Source organism: Pelobates fuscus, chromosome 11 (genome assembly GCF_036172605.1).
Source record: "Pelobates fuscus isolate aPelFus1 chromosome 11, aPelFus1.pri, whole genome shotgun sequence".
Taxonomy (NCBI): domain Eukaryota; kingdom Metazoa; phylum Chordata; class Amphibia; order Anura; family Pelobatidae; genus Pelobates; species Pelobates fuscus.
In genome coordinates, this window is record NC_086327.1 from 129,933,633 (window position 1) to 129,956,115 (window position 22,483).

Consider the following 22,483-nt stretch of genomic DNA (forward strand, 5'->3'; position numbering starts at 1 on the left):
ATAAAGTGACACCCCATCTATGCAGAGACCCCCATATCTATACAGTGACACCCTTCTATCCAAAGACCCCATATCTAAACAGTGACACCCCATTTATGCAGAGACCCCCATATCTATACAGTGACACCCCCTCTATCCAGAGACCCCCATATCTATACAGTGACACCCCATCTATGCAGAGACCCTATATTTATATATACATACAATGACACCCCAGCTATACAGAGACCCCATATCTATACAATGACACCCCATCTATGCAGAGACCCCATATCTATACAGTGACACCCCCTCTATCCAGAGACCCCCATATCTATACAGTGACACCTCATCTATCCAGAGACCCCCATATCTATACTGTGACACCCCATCTATGCAGAGACCCCCATATCTATACAGTGACACCCCCTCTATCCAGAGACCCCCATGTCTATACAGTGACACCTCATCTATCCAGAGACCCCCATATCTATACAGTGACACCCCCTCTATGCAGAGACCCCATATATATACAGTGACACCCCCTCTATCCAGAGACCCCCATATCTATACAGTGACACCTCATCTATCCAGAGACCCCCATATCTATACAGTGACACCCCATCTATCCAGAGACCTCATATCTATACAGTGACACCCCCTCTACCCAGAGACCCCCATATCTATACAGTGACACCTCATCTATCCAGAGACCCCCATATCTATACAGTGACACCCCATCTATACAGAGACCCCATATCTATACAGTGACACACCCTCTATCCAGAGACCCCCATATCTATACAGTGACACCTCATCTATCCAGAGACCCCCATATCTATACTGTGACACCCCATCTATCCAGAGACCCCCATATCTATACAGTGACACCCCCTCTATCCAGAGACCCCCATATCTATACAGTGACACCCCCTCTATCCAGAGACCCCATATCTATACCGTGACACCTCATCTATCCAGAGACCCCGATATCTATACAATGACACCCCATCTATGCAGAGACCCCCATATCTATACCGTGACACCTCATCTATCCAGAGACCCCCATAGCTATACTGTGACACCCCATCTATCCAGAGACCCCCATATCTATACAGTGACACCCCTCTATCCAGAGACCCCCATATCTATACAGTGACACCCCCTCTATCCAGAGACCCCCATATCTATACAGTGATACCCCCTCTACCCAGAGACCCCATATCTATACAGTGACACCTCATCTATGCAGAGACCCCCATATCTATACAATGACACACCATCTATGCAGAGACACCCTAGTGACACCCCATCTATCATATCTTTATCTAACCAGACCCCCTCCCTCCATTTGTACTAAGTGGTTCACAAATTACCAGACACCCTTCCTATGTACCCAGAGTCCTCCTCCCCGCATTTATAACTTCATATTAGGAGTTAGGGGGATCCCACAATCCTTGTATACTAATTGTAGTGTTTGCTGTGTCTTGTTTCAGCTCTGAGGGATGATTTCCGTCTCCAGCCATCCAATGCCATGGTAGCCGTGGGCAACCCGCTTGTCATTGACTGTTTGCCTCCTAAAGGACATCCTGAGCCTACGGTGACCTGGAAAAAAGACGGGGTTCCTGTAACTGCCAGCAGCCGTTTTACGGTAATTCTAATTATGGAAATTTACATATTTCTTCCTTTTTGTTGCTGCAGATAAAGAAAGGCCGCAGTCTGACAGTAAAATATTAATTTTTTTCTATAAAAATTTACTTTCTGTAGCAGAAAAAAATCTTACAAATTAAAGTAAAAATCCAATGTATAGAAACTACAGAGAGAGGGCGGGAGGTTATGTATGAATTTCTATCACCCCTCCCCATCACACTGTATACATTTCTATAGGTTTAAAGTGAATTATTATTTTCATTCTGGAGGTCTGTCCTCACAACCTCAACAACTGTAAATAGTGTTTATAAAGAAATAGCAACATTTTCACATCCAAACACAAATTAATCAGTTTTTTTCCCCCTGTATTTTTTTTTTTTTTAAATGTACACTACTGTTACACCAGATATGAGTTGCACTGGTGTGACACTGTGCCCTGGCAGGCCCTGAAACGCACACGTGTGAAGGAAACTGACTGCTATTATAATACAGTCAAATTTCTAGTTTTTTTTAATGTACACTACTGTTACACCAGATATGAGTTGCACTGGTGTGACACTGTGCCCTGGCAGGCCCTGAAACGCACACGTGTGAAGGAAACTGACTGCTATTATAATACAGTCAAAAAAGTTTTTGTTTGTTTTTTAAATGCAAGCTATTGTGACACCAGATATGAGTGGTGGCACTGGGCAAGTGGGCACAGTATACAGCAGAGACAATGAATACACTAGCCTAGCTATCGATTTCCCTATTAAATCAGCAGCAGCTACACTGTCCCTCCTCTCACTATGAATGCAGCTTCCGGGGGGCGGGGCCTAACTGTCATGGAGGAAAGACGCACTTCGTGTGAGCTCCCTCAATATCTCACTTTAAGCAGCTATCAACAAGCGAATTTCACCCCAGAAGGGGATGACCCAGCAATGTTGCTCCTACCTGACCGACCCGACATGCTTAATAGCGGTCAGCGACAGAGTCTTACTTACCTCCGCATGGCAAGTGTGGCCTGGTGCTCACCGGGCGGGAGAGGCGGGCAATCTCCCGATCCTGGGATGCCCAGGAGCAGCTACTTCTCGACAGGAGCTCCGTTACCCCCCCTCGGACCGGTGGGGGTTATCCCGGTCCACCTCTGAGAGGCTGTCTGGAGCTAATGGACGCACAGAGCACAGCCGCCCAGGCTGACATACTCATCTGCGACAGCCGCGTGTCCTCCTGGTACCAGCAAAGCATGGCAGGATATTGAGTCTAAGCTGGACAGACTCTTTAATCAATTTTGGAAGCAAATAAGAAGCAGGAAGCCCCAACAAGCTCCACCAAAGCCCCAACAAGCTCCACCACAGCTAAGCGAAGCAGTCCCCATTAAAATCCACCAATGCAAAAGGCGTCGAAGACGGGACCGGAGGCACAAACAGAAATGCAGAGCCTGCCCCACGTCAAGCACTCGCCTCCACCTTAAGCCACCACAATCCCGCACCGGACGTGAAGCACCACCGGGACAGATCCGACCACCCAACAAAACAAGCTTCCACCACCTCAAGCTGCGAACCCGGCACTTAGCCAGAGACTTGCCTTTGTTGTTCCAGGTATCAGGGACTCCCAGGGTCTGCACCTGGCGCCCAGAAGGGATCAGATGAGCAGAAGCAGTAAATAGCAGCCTGCCAAGCATGTCCCACTATAGCCGATCCTCCACACCATGCCTTTGATCACATGAACTGCTCTCACATTAACTAATCGTAAAGTACCAAGCGTTTAAACATGTCATTATTTCACCTCCTAAAGAGTTTATTGTCGTAGTTCCTTATATGCCTTTACCTTAACCGTTCATGTATTATGTTATTCACTAGTCTCATCTCATGGGGCGACTCACACTTGATTTATAACTAGTGGTGGAGCTGCTGATATAAATACACAGTTGATAACGTGCAAGCTACACCCTAAACATGACAGCCATCTTTCACAACAATGTACTGCTATATACTCATACCTTCAGTGCAACTAGCCATGATATACGCACGTTCAGCCTAGCATGCTCAAATATAACACACTTCTGTCTAAAAAAAAAAAAAAAAAAAAAAATGCAGCTTCCGAATGAATCTAAAATGGATGCTGTCCAGGAGGTGGGAGGGTCTGCTGCTGATTGGCTGGAATGTGTCTGCTGACTGTGAGGTACAGGGTCAAAGTATACTCAATGATGACGAATAGGGGGCGGACCGAACATCGCAAATGTTCGCCATCCGTGGCGAACGCGAACAAGCTATGTTCGCCAGGAACTATTCGCCAGCGAACCGTTCGGGACATCTCTATTAATGTGTAATTTATTTATTTATAAATATTTTACCCGGAAGGATACATTAAAGATACATCAAGTATGTCCTGGGTCCACAAAATATCACATTAATAAGATTGTGTGATAAAATTTAACTCCCCAGAACCATAAGAGCTTTCACTCTTTAAGGAATATTTGGCACGTGATTAACCTCTATCATTCATTTTGAGGATCGGAGAGATTTCTGCTATCCCATGTTTCTTCATTCTTTATATATTGTTTATGTTATTAATTATTCTCTAACGAGATTAAATTAATTAAAATACATGATATTTTCCCTTTTAGGTCGCGCCTGGTAAACTCGCCATCAGCTATGCGTTGAAGTCAGATTCCGGGGTGTACATGTGTGTCGCCACAAACCAAGCTGGGGAAAAAGAGAGTAGAGGTGCCCAAATCTCTGTGTTGGGTAAGGCAGGCACTGATTTACTCTGAGTGTTACCCAAATTTCGGTGCTGGGTAAGGTGAGCACTGATTTACACTGAGTGTTACCCAAATTTGTGTGCTTGGTAAGGGGGACACTGATTTACAGTCAGGATTACCCAAATCTCAGATTTGGTTAAGGCGGGCACTGATTTACACTGAGGGTTACCCTAATCTCTGTGTTGGGTAAGGCAGGCATTGATTCACACTGAGGGTTACCCAAATCTGTGTGTTGGTTAAGGCGGGCACTGATTTACACTGAGGGTTACCCAAATCTCTGTGTTGGGTAAGGCAGGCATTGATTTACACTGAGTGTTACCCAAATTTGGGTACTGGGTAAGGGGGGCACTGATGTACACTGAGGATTACCTAAATCTCTGTGTTGGTTAAGGCGGGCATTGATTTACACTGAGGGCTACCCAAATCTCTGTGCTGGGTAAGGCGGGCATTGATTTACACTGAGGGTTTCCCAAATCTTTGTGTTCGGTAAGGGAGGCATTGATTTACACTGAGGGTTACCCAAATCTCAGTGCTGGGTAGGGTGGGCACTGATTTAGACAAGGGTTACCCACATGTTGATATTATGACTGTGGTTGAAGTTGAGGTTAGGATCAAGGTTTGAGTTGTGGTTAGCAGAGGAGGAGGTTGAGATTGCATTTTGTACTGACATTAAGAATTTAATTGCGGTTGAAGTACAAAGGACTCACTGTGATGTTAAGACTTCATATGAAGTTTGGTTCAGATTAGGTTTGGATAATAGAGGACTGGGTCTCGGGTCAATAAATCGACTTAAACATTGCTTAATGCGTAGTGAACACTGTTGTTGTGGTGGGATAACATTTAGTTTCTCCTTTCTTAGAAAAACCTGTGATCACGACCAAACCAGTGGACATCGTGACAAGATTGGGAAGTATCGTACAATTTTCATGTGGTGTCCAAGGTGACCCAAAACCCATTGTACAATGGGGCAAAGAAGGAGGAGAGCTTCCTCAAGGGAGGTAGGTGTACAAGACCGGTTCTAAAATACAGTCACTGTGAAGGAAATAATGACCATAACTAGAACAGAATGACAGGAGACCTCCACGAAGGAGATAGACACAGCCACCCCACTGGACACAATTAAAAGGAATGGGCATGCAAAACCATTCTAAATGAGGCCCAAGGAAGGTGGTTTCTCCATCTAAAAGTAACAAAGTTCTGATGATAAACCAAACTGAGAACATGACTTGGAGAATCTTATCTAGGTAACAATGCAGACGTTCAGACGTATTCACAATGAAGTGTAAGCTGCATAGCATTCACAAATAAATAACTTGTTTTAATCCATATTGGACAAATTGGAAAAATCTATTTTCTTAGTCCAAAATGTGCAAATGCCAGTTCAGTTCTTCACAATTCCTGGTTTAGTGAACAGACGTGTTAAACGTGAGCTCTATAATTAAAGTTTGTTTCAGCCGAACTTTTCTGCAGTATAGTCAGTTAGCTATAGGACCGTTGACTGCTTTCTCTTCAATCTGTTGAAATGAAACTCTATACTTTGTAACAGATATGAAATTACTGGGGAAAATACGTTACGGATTAAACATGTGATCGCGCATGACTCAGGAAATTACATCTGTACCGCAAGGAACATCATGGAGTCAGTGTCTGCGCAGGGACTGCTCATTGTACGAGGTAACATGTCTGTCTGTCCATCTCTACGTGTACTTATCCACAGAACGAACCACATGCGCATCTTCAAACATCCTCCTTCAACGCAGGGAAGGAATTCGCAGTTTCCGGCTATTCAAAATGTGGAAATTAAATATGATATTTATTATTTATCTTCTTTATTAGATCCATTGGACACTGGTCAGATCGATTGGCAAAAAGAAGTCCACAGGCAACTGGCCAATGTGCGTGTCGTCCTCGATAATATAACAGCGCTTCCTACGTCTTCTGTCTATGTCCACTGGAAGGTATGGACCCTGCCGTCTGCAGCCATCTTGCACTGGAATAGCATTCTTTTCCTTTAGAAATTACCTTAAACCAGAGTTCATGTTTCTCTCAGATGTTGTAACCCCATTGTAAAGCACTGCCAAATTTGTAGGTGCTTAATAAATAATAATAATAATAATAATCATCATCATCTTGTATGAGCATCAAGTCTTGTCACTTCCAAATCCCGACCAGCGAGGGACAATGTGAAAGTTCATGGACCAGGTCTTATGGTGATTTAGGACAGTCCCTGTGGTTATTGCAACATTTTAATATCAGGTAGGTGAATTTCTCCCGAATTAAGAGAAAGGTTGACTCAATGAGCAAAGATAAGATAAAACAGCATTTTATCTGCTCAAACATTTTCTCCAGTAAACATGGAGGACGGTACAGAGCAATGAAATGCTGAACCTGGTTTAAAATAACTATTTACAATAATAAGCATTAATATTTAAAGAAAATATTAAATAGATTCAGTCATTACCTCTTCATCTCAGCAAAAACATGTTGTATTTGCTAGAAATCAATGACACGGTGACAGGTTCCCATCCCATAATCTCAATGTTTATAGATTATGTCACATGGCGTGACAGCTTTCAATAAATCATTAATTTAATATAATATAATCAATGTGGAGAAACACAGGTCTTTGTCTGCATCATCACTTCACAGTTATACAGATAAAGCCCCTATTAATAGAAAGACAATAAAACTGTGTCGTTAGCTTCTCATTATAGAGAAATCCACAACTGAAACTTTCACATTGTGGGTGTTTGTGATATATTAATTATTACAACATCTGTGATACAATTAGAGTACCTAGACTCATTCCCATAAATCCCTACAAACCCACAACCACTTATTTACTGATTCCCATAAATTCCTACAGGCTCCGAACCAATTCTAGACTGATTTCATACAGCCCTACAAGCACAGAACTACTTCTAGACTGATCCCATAAATCTCTACAAGCCCATAACTACTTCTAGACTTATCCCATAAATCTCTACAAGCCCATAACTACTTCTAGACTGATCCCATAAATCTCTACAAGCCCATAACTACTTCTAGACTGATCCCATAAATCTCTACAAGCCCATAACTACTTCTAGACTGATCCCATAAATCTCTACAAGCCCATAACTACTTCTAGACTTATCCCATAAATCTCTACAAGCCCATAACTACTTCTAGACTGATCCCATAAATCTCTACAAGCCCATAACTACTTCTAGACTGATCCCATTAATCTCTACAAACCCAGAACCACTTCTAGACTGATTCCCATAAATCTGTACAAACCCAGAACCACTTCTAGACTCATTCCCATAAATCTGTACAAACCCAGAACCACTTCTAGAGTGAATCCGATAGAACCCTACAAGCCCAGAAACTCTTCTAGACTGATCCCATAAATCCCTACCAGCCCAGAACTACTTCTAGACTGATCCCATTAATCTCTACAAACCCAGAACCACTTCTAGACTGATTCCCATAAATCTGTACAAACCCAGAACCACTTCTAAACTCATTCCCATAAATCTGTACAAACCCAGAACCACTTCTAGAGTGAATCCGATAGAACCCTACAAGCCCAGAAACTCTTCTAGACTGATCCCATAAATCCCTACCAGCCCAGAACTACTTCTAGACTGATCCCATTAATCTCTACAAACCCAGAACCACTTCTAGACTGATTCCCATAAATCTGTACAAACCCAGAACCACTTCTAGACTCATTCACATAAATCTGTACAAACCCAGAACCACTTCTAGAGTGAATCCGATAGAACCCTACAAGCCCAGAAACTCTTCTAGACTGATTCCGTAAATCCCTACAAACCCAGAACCACTTCTAAACTGATCCCATAAATCTCTACAAGCCCAGAACCACTTCTAGACTGATTCCTATAAACACGCCACCATTTATAGGCAGATTGGGGATTTATGAATAGATAAATTGTAGAATATGTTTTTAATTATTCTATTGATTAGTTAAGCCCAATTAATCAGTTGAAGGATCATTTATAGTATGCTTTAAGTGCAGTGGAATATGTTGGCGCCATATAAATGTTAATAATAATGTGTAATAAACTGCTCAGTTTTTACCATTATGGCAGTTATTATAATGGATTTATTCTGTCAATGTTTCTGAATTGCAGGTTTCTTCGCCTTCTCCGCTCATTGAAGGATACAGTGTTCTTTATCGTCTTCACAAGCTGTCCGATTCTCAATGGACGGAGTGGATTTTACCAGTGAGTACCGAGTACAACGCTATTATCCCATCTTTGCGCAGAGGGCAGACGTATGATTTAAAAATCCGACCCTTCGCAAGGAAAATCTATGGGACAGAAAGCAATACGAGACGTATCCAAATTCCTGATGCAGGTAAAGTTTATAATTATTAAACTTAGAACATTTAATTTGTTAAATATGCCTTTAATTGTTCTGATTTAAAAAATATTCTGAAAAATATACTTTTTTTTTAAAATTCTTGAATGAAAACGATAAACCTTTCTACAAATACCAAGTGCCTTCATTCTCTTCCCCTCTGATGGGAAGAAGTGAATCAAATGTCTGTTCATTTAGAATTAGACCATTTGGGATCATTCACCAAATACAACCAGTGACCCGACTCATTTTGTTCTCCATTAATGCTACAAGCGTATAAAAAATTTCTCTCTCAACTTCAAAACTGAAAATAAAGGAATTGTTTTTAAATCTTAAACTGGAACCGGAGTTTAGAGATGGAGATAATTCTGATTAATGGAACATATCTCAGAGTATTTACTATATATCCCCTAGATTGCAAGCTCATGGGCTGATTCACCTCTTGTTTCTGCCAGCATTATGGTACAAGTCAATATGTATTCCTTTATATCCCATCTGTATTGCTGTAACGATGAATAAACGCCATTAAATTGCAGACTGGATTGTACAATATGGGGGGTTTTAATATTATTTTTACTGATCCCTATAATTAACAAATATGTATTGGAGGTTTAAAAAATTCCATTAAATGTGGGAATTCCCACCTCTTTATCCTGTAACTGGGCGCTTCCATCTTACCTCCCTATCAATCATTGTAATAAGCCCTGCCCTTTACACCTGGCAGTCAGTATAGAGAGAGCCGCCTCCATCTTAGCTCGCTGTCAGTCATTGTTATCAGCTCCGCCCTTTACACCTGGCAGTCAGTATAGAGAGAGCCACCTCCATCTTACCTCCCTATCAATCATTGTAATAAGCCCTGCCCTTTACACCTGGCAGTCAGTATAGAGAGAGCCGCCTCTATCTTAGCTCCCTGTCAATCATTGTTAGAAGCTCCGCCCTTTACACCTGGCAGTCAGTATAGAGAGAGACACCTCCATCTTAGCTCCCTGTCAATCATTGTTATAAGCTCCGCCCTTTACACCTGGCAGTCAGTATAGAGAGAGCCGCCTCCATCTTAGCTCGCTGTCAGTCATTGTTATCAGCTCCGCCCTTTACACCTGGCAGTCAGTATAGAGAGAGCCACGTGAATTATAAAAATGTTGGTTCCTCAGTTTAACAGTGAATCTCGTTAATCACTGCTTGTATTTTCACCTCATTCAGCAAATTTGACAAAATCACTTAATAAGAAAATGTTGCAGGTATATTGACTACGCTTGACATTGTTTTGAATTTAACTGTGAAAGGGAAAATGTAGGCTAAAATAGTCAAACGATAACCAGCGCTGGGTGGAGAGTTTTTCCAGATCAGCTTATCTTGCCTTTTGGATTCAATTTGCCACAATTCAGCGCTCAGTGAATAATTCCTGATCGGAGAGCTGTGCACCATGAACCAGTAATAAAGAACGCTCTGTGATTGGCTGAGGATCTGATGATTGTTACTGAATCCTGCATTTTGTCCTGTGTTTTAGTACCAGATGTTGCCCCCCAGAACATCAACGTGACGCGCGGTGAGGATGGAAATGGGTCGATTATTGTGAGCTGGGACGCTCCGCCACTCGGTATTTACAGTGATAACATTAAAGGTTACAAGGTGAGACTCCACTCACTGCTAACATCTTGTTCTAAGTACTACACAAACATAAACAGGAGGCCCTGGCTCTGTAGTGTTATCAGCTGTATCTATGAGGGTGAGTGTTCATATGACTGCATGTACAAGGATAAGTAGGCGCAGGGCCGTCTTTAATATGATTAGGACCCTGGGCAAGGCATTTTCTTGGGCCCCCTGGGCCCTGCCCCTCCCATCCCTCCCCCCCAATTACGCCCAATGCGCAATCACACTGACAGACGTACTTGCACATACAGACACAGACAGACATTAAAACATTCACAGATACATACTGACACACAAATATATACTGGCAGACATACTGACACACACACACAGACATACATACACACACAGACACATACACTGACAGATATACTGACACACACACAAACACATACACTGACAGATATACTGACACACACAGACACATACACTGACAGATATACTGACACACACAGACACATACACTGACAGACGTATTGACACACACACAGGCATACTGACATACACACAGACAGACATACTGGCACATACACACAGACAGACATTAAAACATTCACAGATTACATACTGACACACACATACACTGACACACAAATATATACTGGCAGACATACTGACATACATACATACACACACAGGCACATACACTGACAGATATAATGACACACACAGACACATACACTGACAGACGTATTGACACACACACACACACAAGCATGCTGACACACACACACAGGCATACTGACATACACATAGACAGACATACTGACACACACAGGCCTACTGACATACACACACACATACATACACAGACAGACATACTTCCACACAAGCATACATTTTGCCACCCTCCAGGTTCTTACCTTTTTCTGGAGGGTGGTTTCCCTGGTCCAGTGGCAGGCTGAGGCAGATGGGAGTTCCCCTCTGGAACTCCCCTCTTCCTGCCATTCTCCTCCCGCGCGGCTGTGCTCTCCGTCGGGAGGAAGTGATGTCACTTCCTCCCAGCCGGTACAGGAAGGGGCCCGGTCGCGCTGTTTAAGCGCCACAGCGCCAGACCGGGCCCCTGCTCACACATGCTCCCCGGGTGGCCCTTAGTGCATTAGCCACCCAGGAGGCCTCCTTAGTGTGCAGGCCGGTGCGGCTCTGTGCAGCCACACCGCCCGGTCCATGGGGGCAGCGCAAATCGCGGGGCCCACGGGGCAGCTGCTCTGGGCCCCCCAGGAGCAACTGGGCCCGGGGCAGCTGCCCCGTTTGCCCCGCGTTAAAGACGGCCCTGAGTAGGCGTATGTATGAGAATGAGTGTGTTTATGTTTTGTATGTATGATGGTGAGCTTGCTAGTGTTGTGTATGTATGTGTGTGAGTGTTGTGTATGTATGAGGATGAGTGTATTTATGTTTTGTATGTATAATGGTGAGTGTGCTGGTGTTGTCTATGTATGTGTGTTAGTGTGTTTGTTTTGTGTATTTGCAAAGGTGAGTGTATTTATGTTTTGTATGTATAATGGTGAGTGTGCTGGTGTTGTCTATGTATGTGTGTTAGTGTGTTTGTTTTGTGTATTTGCAAAGGTGAGTGTGTTTGTTTTGTTCTTGTGTGAAGGTGAGTGAGTTTGTTTCGTGTATGTGAGAAGGTGAGTGTGCTTGTTTTGTGCATGTGTGAAGGTGAGTATGTTTGTTTTGTGCATGTGTGAAGGTGAGTGTGTTTCTTTTGTGCATGTGTGAAGGTGAGTGTGTTTGTTTTGTGTATGTGAGAAGGTGAGTGTGCTTGTTTTGTGCATGTGTGAAGGTGAGTGTGTTTCTTTTGTGCATGTGTGAAGGTGAGTGTGTTTGTTGCATGCATGTGTGAAGGTGAGTATGTTTGTTTTGTGTATGTGAGAAGGTGAGTGTGTTTGTTTTGTGCATGTGTGAAGGTGAGTGTGTTTGATTTTGTGCATGTGTGAAGGTGAGTGTGTTTGTTCCGTGTATGTGTGAAGGTGAGTGTGTTTGTTTTGTGTATGTGTGAAGGTGAGTGTGTTTGTTTCATGCATGTGTGAAGGTGAGTGTGTTTGTTCCGTGTATGTGTGAAGGTTAGTGTGTTTATTTTGTGAATGTGTGAAGGTGAGTGTTTTTGTTTTGTGCATGTAGAAGGTGGGTGTGTTTGTTTTGTGCATGTGTGAAGGTGAGTGTGTTTGATTTTGTGTATGTGAGAAGGTGAGTGTGCTTGTTTTTTGTATGTGAGAAGGTGAGTGTGTTTGTTTCGTGCATGTGTGAAGGTGAGTGTGTTTGTTTTGTGCATGTGTGAAGGTGAGTGTGTTTGTTTTGTGTATGTGAGAAGGTGAGTGTGTTTGTTTTGTGCATGTGAGAAGGTGAGTGTGTTTGTTTTGTGCATGTGTGAAGGTGAGTGTGTTTGATTTTGTGTATGTGAGAAGGTGAGTGTGCTTATTTTGTGTATATGAGAAGGTGAGTGTGTTTGTTTTGTGCATGTGTGAAGGTGAGTGTGTTTGTTGCATGCATGTGTGAAGGTGAGTGTGTTTGATTTTGTGTATGTGAGAAGGTGAGTGTGCTTATTTTGTGTATATGAGAAGGTGAGTGTGTTTGTTTTGTGCATGTGTGAAGGTGAGTGTGTTTCTTTCGTGCATGTGTGAAGGTGAGTGTGTTTGTTTTTGTGTATGTGTAAAGGTGAGTGTGTTTGTTTTGTGCATGTGTGAAGGTGAGTGTGTTTGATTTTGTGTATGTGTGAAGGTGAGTGTGTTTGATTTTGTGTATGTGTAAAGGTGAGTGTGTTTGTTTTGTGCATGTGTGAAGGTGAGTGTGTTTGATTTTGTGTATGTGTGAAGGTGAGTGTGTTTGATTTTGTGTATGTGAGAAGGTGAGTGTGTTTGTTTTGTGCATGTGAGAAGTTGAGTGTGTTTGTTTTGTGCATGTGTGAAGGTGAGTGTGTTTGATTTTGTGTATGTGAGAAGGTGAGTGTGTTTGATTTTGTGTATATGAGAAGGTGAGTGTGCTTATTTTGTGTATATGAGAAGGTGAGTGTGTTTCTTTCGTGCATGTGTGAAGGTGAGTGTGTTTGTTTTTGTGTATGTGTAAAGGTGAGTGTGTTTGGGGTTTTTTGTACCTTACTCCAAAAATTACTGTTTCACAAATCTGTTTTGCATAAAATGAAGCAAGTGCCTAGTAATCTTTTAATAATATTCTTTGTAACTCCAGTGACAGTTAGAAACTAAAAAATAATTAAGAATTAAAATCTATATATTCAACATCTCTGTTTTGTGCGGTTTTGTTGAAGCGTTTAATTAAAGCATTAGATATTTTCTGTATTATATCTCCCCCATATATTACCAAGGCAGGATTCCTTAATTTCCATATAAAGAGAATATGTCCTCTTTAAAAGCCTCCACGACTCATTCATGCGTTAAAATCCTTCATTCATATTGAAAAATCAGAACTTATTACAAACGCTAATTGCAGTATAATGCGACGAGGTGTTGGCGACTGTCAATCATGTTTGACAGCGAAGGTTTTATTAATTACATTGATTGTAATTTTCATTTCAAATGAATAAATACTTATCTGGTGGAGGCGACAGAACACTGGATGCGAATGCTCAGCCGGAGATTTTTCCTCCCAGCAGGAAAATGTCACTAACATCAAGTCACAATGTCTCTATGCAGCCAGCAGTGTGAAAGAAATTCAACAAAGTCAAAAAATCTCAGTAAAGTGCAAATGAAAATATAAAATCCTTTTTTTCTAATCGTATAGCATAGGACGCATTTACCCAGTGCTATACGCTGTGCGTAATATGACAACCATTACAAGAGAAGGATATCGGAAATAAAGAGAATTATATGAAATTATTTATTCAGAAAATACGCCATCAACTCTGATACTTCTTGGCATTTTCATATTATTTCTTCGCAGTATAATGTTTTATTTAAGACAAAGTGAGAAGTAAATCCTCAGTAATTTAATAAAAAAAAAGACTCTCCAATAGAGAGATAAAGGTGGCAGGCATAACGTGATCCCTAACGGAGCACACAGCCCCGGGGAGGCCTACAAAATACTCATCTAAATGGAAAGCAGGCTAGGTAGGTGAAGCAAATAGGTAGGTGGACTGGAGAGAAAGTAGCAAAGAATGAAGAATTATCTGTGATATATATATATATATACGGGTCAGGTCCTGTCCTTCCCATCTCTCTGAGAGCAAAATGGGAAGGACAGGTTGGGGTTCCAACCTCGGAGACCACATGACACGTGCCATTTTGGATAGGTAGGTGTAGGTGACTGTAATACTAGTGAAGCTAAATCATATTTTGTTTTAGATTTAGAATAGCAGAGACAGACGTTTTCCATTGTTTTCTCAGTGAAGCAGGGTGCGGATGCCTTTGGAAGCGACGGGATTAATGATCAAAACTAAGTCGGAATATACCGATTCACTAACCTTTACTACACAATAATCACTTACAGTCAGTCGCCCACTGTACAATGCTGAACAAAACGTCGAACTTCATTAACCTAAAAATAGCTGTAATGTATTAATAACATGACAATATTGATATCTCTGGTCCATTCACTTCCTGGAAGTCTGACTATATAAACTATAATAATCGTGTTCCCGTTGATGAAGAGTTAACTCTGAGTTTTATCATGTGTCCCAGGTTTGGTGCTTTGGAAATGAGACGTATCCTCAGTCAGACTGGATTGTGGACGAGGAAACCAAGCGTTTAGAAATCCCTGCGTTGACGTCAGGGGTCCAATACCAGGTTCAAGTGGCAGCGATTAATGATGCCGGGATCGGGATCCCAAGTAAACCCAAATACATCTTTCTAGGTGAGAAGGATTACGTATATCAATGAGATTGGAATGTAGGGACATTAAGTAATCGGTTAAAACAAGATTAAGGCCCTGCTTAGGATAAAGTCACCCATGGACCGTGAGAATGAGATAGCGCTAAAAGAGTTGCGTTACGCTGTATAGAGAGCAACTCTGGGGCAAGTTCTGAAAGTCGAGCAATCATTAACAAAATACACGAGGTGTTGGGGTAAATAAGTAAATCCACAGGTTATTCAAAGAATGCCATAGTTAGAATATAGTTAGAATAATTGTAGAGCCACAAAACTTGAAACTTGTGTCTGGTGATGGCGCTGTATTACTGATAGACTTGCTTCTCAATCTGAGACTCTAGGGGGGGGATTAAAGGACCACTATAGTGCCAGGAAAACATACTTGTTTCCTGGCATTATAGTGCCCTGAGGGTGCCCCCAGGGTGAGGGAGCCGCGCGCGCATTCAGCCAGTCCATAGGAAAGCATTCACAATGCTTTCCTATGGACGCTGGCGTCTTCTCACTGTGAAAATCACAGTGAGAAGAGTGGAAGCGCCTCTAGTGGCTGTCAATGAGACAGCCACTAGAGGCTGGATTAACCCTAATGTAAATATAGCAGTTTCTCTGAAACTGCTATGTTTATAGAAAAAAGGGTTAACCCTAGCTGGACCTGGCACCCAGACCACTTCAATAAGCTGAAGTGGACTGGGTGCCTATAGTGATCCTTTAACAAAGAATCCCCTGTTTGCCTCATTATTTAACTTTAAACATTTTTGCATCTCTTCCGGAGTTGGTTTCAAAGCTGTTGTATACAGCAAACATAAACACCAAGGAATCCATGTTTAATGTGAAATAATGAGGCGAAAAGGTGATTCTTTGTTGAACTCATCTGCATATGTCCACCCAGAATCCCTTGCAGCAGTAATAGTACTGCAAATCTGAGATTTCTGTAGGAAAAGCATCCTATGACTTGACTTGTGTGTGCAGAACTGTGTTTAACAATGTATTGACTATCCACTGACTTCAAGTGGAAGGGGTTTTTAATCACTTTTTTCCCCACCATAACTTTGGGTGTGTATATATATACATTTTTTTTATTTATTTTTTTGCAGCAGATGGCACAGAAGTGACGAGAGAGAAGAAGGAAGATGTACTGTATTTGGACTTTGTCCTACAAGTCCTTCGCCACCCGGCTTTTATTGCGACTGCCGGAGCTATTGCCTGGCTCATATTAATGATGGTTACTATTTATATATGCCAACGCCATTCGAGGCGGTACAGCACAAAAAAACGCAGTGATCTGGTGAATGGTAAGAGCCGTATTCAGATTATACATAGATTTCATTCCATATCTCCTGGCTCAACCAAACAACAATCTCTCTGTTGGGTTATGAAAAAATAACACTGCTATCTCCAGTTCTAAGCCGCATCTGGCTGATGTGTGTTTGCCTTTTGTCTGTATTTAGATGTATTACTACATTTCCCATACACCTCCTGTGAAGGAATACCCATCACTTTCGGCTTCTCTTCGTTGTCTGGATTTGTGCCCCAAGTTTATTTCATTTATTTTGTTCGGTTCCCGAACTGAGACCACCCCAGAGACCCATTAGAACATGGAATGTTAAGTATCTTGTACAAAAACCACAACGGGACTAATTAATTGAATGCTCCACTGGGTGGCAGCCATTTCGTGCGTCCATGCGAATGCACGTGTTCAGGACAATGGATGGTGGCCATTTTGTCTCCGGAACGCAGGCAGCGGGACTTGGTCGTCGAGTGCCTGGAACTCATTTTGGCCAGGCACTCCCGTAAAAACCCGGTCATCATGGGCCTGCTGCCCGTTTCCGTTCCCCTTCACCTAAACGAACGGAGATCGGGAGATACATACTACCGAACACAGGGAGCATTCTCCACTGATCTGCTTTCGTCTAACTCGTGTGGTTTTCATACAAAACCCCATGAACATAGACCGGCTCTTGCCAAAACTTCCCCGGAACTATTTTGGGCTTCAACCTCGTGGTGGACCGGGCAAAACTTCCCCACGATGGCGATCCAAAACTACCAAACGGATCTGGGTGATTTTTGGATATTTTGTTAGCCCAGATTCCAGCTATCCGGGGATGTGACTTTTTTGGGGTTTCTATCTATTTTGGGGGTACTTTTGGGGTGTTCAGAAATTATGATACTTTTCTATCCCTGGAGATAATTGAGTTTGTACAGTTCCTGACTCAATTATCTCTCAGGCACAGGGGAGGAGTTTACTGACTGTATAAACTTGATGCCTGTACTTCCATTAAACAGTCTTCTCCCAGCATTAAGCCTCGGCTCATGTGTGGGGGTTATGTAACAACAGTTATATTTTACTTGTGGGATTATTTGCTTGTCTATATGGGAAAAGGAATATCCGTGGTGGTGATACCTTGGCAGACCGCCACACCTCCCATTGTGATTTACTATTATTACTGAGTACAAATAGCGCCAGATGCAGGATAATGGCCATTGTAGTGTGATCAAGTGATCTGCAAATGTCACGATTGTGTCAGTAGATTTTATACAAAGTTAACTCCAGAATCATTCCATGACATTTATTGGAAATGTAATCGCTTTTTGTGTAAGGCCGTGGCTATTTATGAATTGCAAAACTTTTTTTTTTCCGAGGGAGGTGGAGTCAGCATTCCAGGTGCTCAGGCAATCAGAGAACCGCCAGGCAGAAATCTCATCCCTCATTGGATAACAATAGTTACAGTCTAGTGAGATTAGATTCTCTCATGTCAGGGTTTCACGGTTTCCATAGCACTGAACCCAGATTCTACGTTACTAATGAACATTGTATATATTTTGTATACATTGTGTATTAATATTGTTTTTGTATTTTATTGTACACTAACTGTAACAATGCAATCATTTGTGGACCCAGGACATACTTGAAAACGAGAGAAATCTCAATGTATATTTCCTGGTAAAATATTTTATAAATAAATAAATAAATTGGAGTTTGTGTTTTCCAGGATGTGGTGTATTGTCAGACTGCCCCCTAGTGGCTATAAATATTATTACACCGGGGGATTGAAAAAATTTACTGTAAAATAATACACTTTTCATTTATAAATAATATCTTTTTAAAATGTGTCATTAACTACGATGTTATTTTTTAGGTCTTTATCGATTTGCAAGTGAAGACACTATAATTAAACACAGGTAAGAAATTCATATTTGTTTTTGCTTATATACAACTTATGCACAGAAATCCGTTTTTTAAACATTTCCTACAGAAATTCTCCTAAAGGCATAAAATACAAAATAAACACAGGGAAAACAAAACGTTCAACGAAATGTGCATTTAAATGTGATTACGTAAAACTTCAGGTTTTATTCTTCATTTTTATTATTTCTTTAACACGTGTAATTGAACTTTTTCACTTACATTATAATCGCTTTTACCATCTCTGCTGGTTGTCACTGCCATGTATTTGCAACTAAAGTGAAAAAAACTTGTTTTATAATAATTGCTGTGAATTCCCTTTTGGTCTGGTTATGGGGGAATTCAGTACCCAGAACATGCATATTTTATTATGAGGTTATGACCTAAAACTAAATTATTCACAGATCAAGTAAGGCGTGACCAATAAAGGTGAAAAGCGGTAACAGTAACAGAAGAATCTATATTTCCATATTATATATTTAAAGGGCTACTGCTTATAGAAGTGGTGATGGCTGTAGGAATCTGTATGTGCAGTATTTTGGCCTGAGACGCTGCACATACTGTGATATCGGCATTGTGTGTTGGGAGCTAGTTGAACCCCAGCACACTTGAATTAGATGTTCCGGGACACCTATTGTAAATTTTGTGTGTCGTCCACACGCACTGCACTCTGGGTAATGACGTTCTTGGCGTCTCTTGGACAGCTGGTAGATTGATCTCCCCTCCATCAGTTTCCCCTAATGCTAACAGTTATTATTCATATTTTAAAATAATCTCCCCCCTACCCCCAACGGCTCAGAGTGTTCCCACGCGTTCTGAGTACAAGAAATGGTCCAATTAATTGCTTCGAGCTTGGCCCGGCTCTGGATCTCAGGTAAGTTTAATGCTTATTTTTAACTCTATAATGGAGGGACCTAATTAGCTAAGTAAAAGGTGTACAGTTCAACGTGTCGGAGTAACCCATTAATAAATATATAATTTATATACATACATTGTTACTGTTTCTCTGGTATTCACTCCTTTGGTTCCTGTTTCTCACACAATCTGTTCATAAAATGTCGAGAAATGCTCCTACCAGTGAACTGTCAAGTATACACATAATATTTTTATTTTGCCGTACACTAATTGTCCAATTTATTCGCCGTTTCGATTTGTCCAAATCACTTTTACTAAAACAATTGCATGAATGAAATTCCACCAAACTGGGTGGACATTGTTTTCCCCAGACAAATTTAGTTGGACAAACCAATATTTTTTCAATGTGCTCTAACGTTTAGTGAACATACCCCTTATTTTAGCCAAGAATTCGTTTTGTTATGATCGAGATCTGGAGTTAGACAACCCGGCTTGGTACCTAGCCCCCCACCCATTAATGCAGTATCATAAAAAGAGCTATGGGCACATTCTGTAGAGCTGTAATAAAAGACGTTAAGGCTGCAGATAGTAATAAATTGAATATGCATGTCTTATCAACTCAGCCTGGCTGCAATATTTCATCAAATTAAAGAAGTCAGGGAATGAGTTTGCAAAAATGTATTTTAATGGCCATAAAATATTGTCTGATTTCAGCAATTTCTCACCTCAATGACTCTCCGTTCACATTGTCCTTCAAACGGCGGCTATAAATTATAATCGCAGGCGATAAACTGCAAAGAACACTTTGGGTGAATATTATCCCCGAAGGCATTTTAATTCTCCAGGAAACTGTTCCCATAACATCCAGTATTTCTGGGCTCATGAGATTTTAAAGTGAAAACTTGGTGTTTTCCAATGTATTGGATTCGAATGATAAAAGAAATGAAAAGTTAGACTGCTTTTTTAGCAGACACGTCTAATTTCCACCCGGTTTTTCACCTACATTGATTGGTTGTGATGAAGTTGAATATACGGGATAGTTACCGAATATTACACCCCAGACCAATATTAATATTGTTATTCACAATACAGTGTAAATTGAAAAACTCAGACTAGGAAGTTGGAAGAATTCTCAAAATCAGACATTCAGCCTTTTTAATGTAAATGTCGCATGTTGGTTTTCAACACTATTTTGTGAAATATTTGCCAGAAAAATATATATTCAGATTTCACTTGTTGTTGGGTTTGTTCTGTAGACTTTTCTACTCACGTCCTGTACAATGTCTTTTATTTTGAATTAAGAATGTCGCCTATAGATTGTAAGCTCTTGTGATCAGGACTCCTTGCCATAATTCCTGTGCATGTTTTGTTTGCGCTCTGTACTGCGCTGAGGAATATGATTCAGTTACTCCATGGTTTGGTTTATTACAGGATGGACACCAGTGACTCACCGTGGCTCTCGAACACGTGGAAATCCACCTCCTGTTCTAGAAACTACAGCAGCACGACCAGTATGAACAGTCAGTTCCTGTGGTCAGAGACCAAAGACGCGGCAGATTTCCATAAATCTAGTGAGTGCAACCCAAATCTATACAATACTGCACTTCTGTGTCGGTTTCAATAAAATCTAAATGTAGATAAATCACAAGGGAAGGGGCACATCCCACCACTAGAGAAATTAACTAATGCTCAGCAGAGAACCAATAGTGCATTAATGCTGCCACCTTGTGTTCATACATGGAAGAGCAACGAGAATTACAAACGGGCTTTTTTAAATAAAATAATATATCTTGAAACATTGCTTGTTTTTTAGAATTGTATTGCACTTCTACAAAAACAGTGAAGGCCCTGCATTGTGCAATCACAATGTGGACAAAGTGTGTTTTGGTTTTATTTCTTAAGTTTCGCAAACATTTTTAATTATGTGACCTCCAATCAGTGCATTACTAGATGTAAAATAAAATATAAAAAAATAAAATGTGTAAAACATCAAAATCAGCATTTTTTTAATGGAAGTATTTTTATAGCGTCATCCAGTTCTGTGTACTCCTGGTGTCAGAAATGGCGGATTGGGTATATTCGATATTGCATATCCGGGGACGCCATTGATGCGCTAATTTCTCTTATGACGCGGAGCTATCGGTGCAATTCCAGCCCTATCTGTATGATGACTGCGTTCAATATTACTCTTAGTGGCTGATTCCTCTGTGAACAAGGCGCAACTCAGCGTTCTGTATTAATTCACATATTTATCAGATATAGCGGCACCCATAGCTTTTGCGCAGCACATTTCACTAAAGGGGGGTCTTGAAGGGCCGAGCCAGTGACGTCTCTCAGTAATGAGGAACATGCGCTGTGCTGCCTGGGGTCCCTGTATACAGGACACCATGATAATAAATCTAAATAGCGGGACACAGTCCTGAAATGGGGAGGGTCCCACCGAAACTGGGACAGTTGGGGAGTCATGAAGTTCTTACGCATCCACTGGCAGGAGATCTGTTAATCCCTGGCTGACGTACTGTTAATAATACGATATAATTAATTTTCCCCTCAGCGATCTCTTTTGAGCGGAAAAGTGAAGGAAGTCGCAGCCAGATAATCTCTGTGGTCCCAGACAGCAGCAGTCTATATGGAGCGCTTTATGTTGATCTTCCGGGGAGAGATATGACAACGTTTCAGCGCCCTCTGCCTGGGAAGCATGCCGTGGCTGCACCGTGTGGCCGAGAAAGACCCGTGCCCCTGGAAATGCCTGGAAAGCATGACGTGGCTGCACCGTGTGGCAGAGAGAGACCCGTGCCCCTGACAATGTTCGACCAGAGATCTTTCTCACAGTTTTGCACAGAAAACCATAACCATATTTATGGCGACGCAAGGAACAAACTGCAACGGAAACCAACGGATTCTCCTAATATCTCACTAAAGGAATCGTGGGTGCATAACTTTAAGAAAGGTAAAATATTTCACCCGTTCCATGCTTCGTGAATAGCTTTCTCAGGTATAGCAACATGTCTTGAGGGTATAACAATGATGTAATAATTTAATATAGTAGCTGTCAAGATTGGGTAACCTCTACACACAAAGTCTAGGGAAACAGTAACCAGAATGAAGGAAATAAAGAGAGAAAGGTTCATGTGTGCCCTAGATGAAAATACAGAGTCAAAATAGAAAGCCAATGTCAAGGACGCCAGAGATACTCAAAAAACGAAATAACAAGTCCAAGTCAGGGTACAGAAAAGTCAA

General features: G+C 41.5%; 1 protein-coding gene across 3 annotated transcripts in view; it reads left to right on the forward strand.

Annotated features, from left to right (window-relative positions):
* ROBO4 (roundabout guidance receptor 4) overlaps positions 1-22,483 on the forward strand; it is a 122,053-nt gene that overhangs the window by 44,259 nt on the left and 55,311 nt on the right. For 2 of the 3 annotated variants that reach the window (XM_063437173.1, XM_063437175.1), the window contains exons 3-14: positions 1,476-1,630; positions 4,238-4,358; positions 5,232-5,370; positions 5,919-6,046; positions 6,209-6,330; positions 8,512-8,737; positions 10,248-10,369; positions 15,022-15,193; positions 16,299-16,496; positions 18,342-18,384; positions 20,675-20,814; positions 21,798-22,193. In XM_063437173.1, coding sequence (XP_063293243.1) covers positions 1,476-1,630; positions 4,238-4,358; positions 5,232-5,370; positions 5,919-6,046; positions 6,209-6,330; positions 8,512-8,737; positions 10,248-10,369; positions 15,022-15,193; positions 16,299-16,496; positions 18,342-18,384; positions 20,675-20,814; positions 21,798-22,193 — 1,962 coding nt within the window. The remainder of the gene's footprint in view (positions 1-1,475; positions 1,631-4,237; positions 4,359-5,231; positions 5,371-5,918; positions 6,047-6,208; positions 6,331-8,511; positions 8,738-10,247; positions 10,370-15,021; positions 15,194-16,298; positions 16,497-18,341; positions 18,385-20,674; positions 20,815-21,797; positions 22,194-22,483) is intronic. The other variant, XM_063437174.1, reaches the window with a different exon arrangement.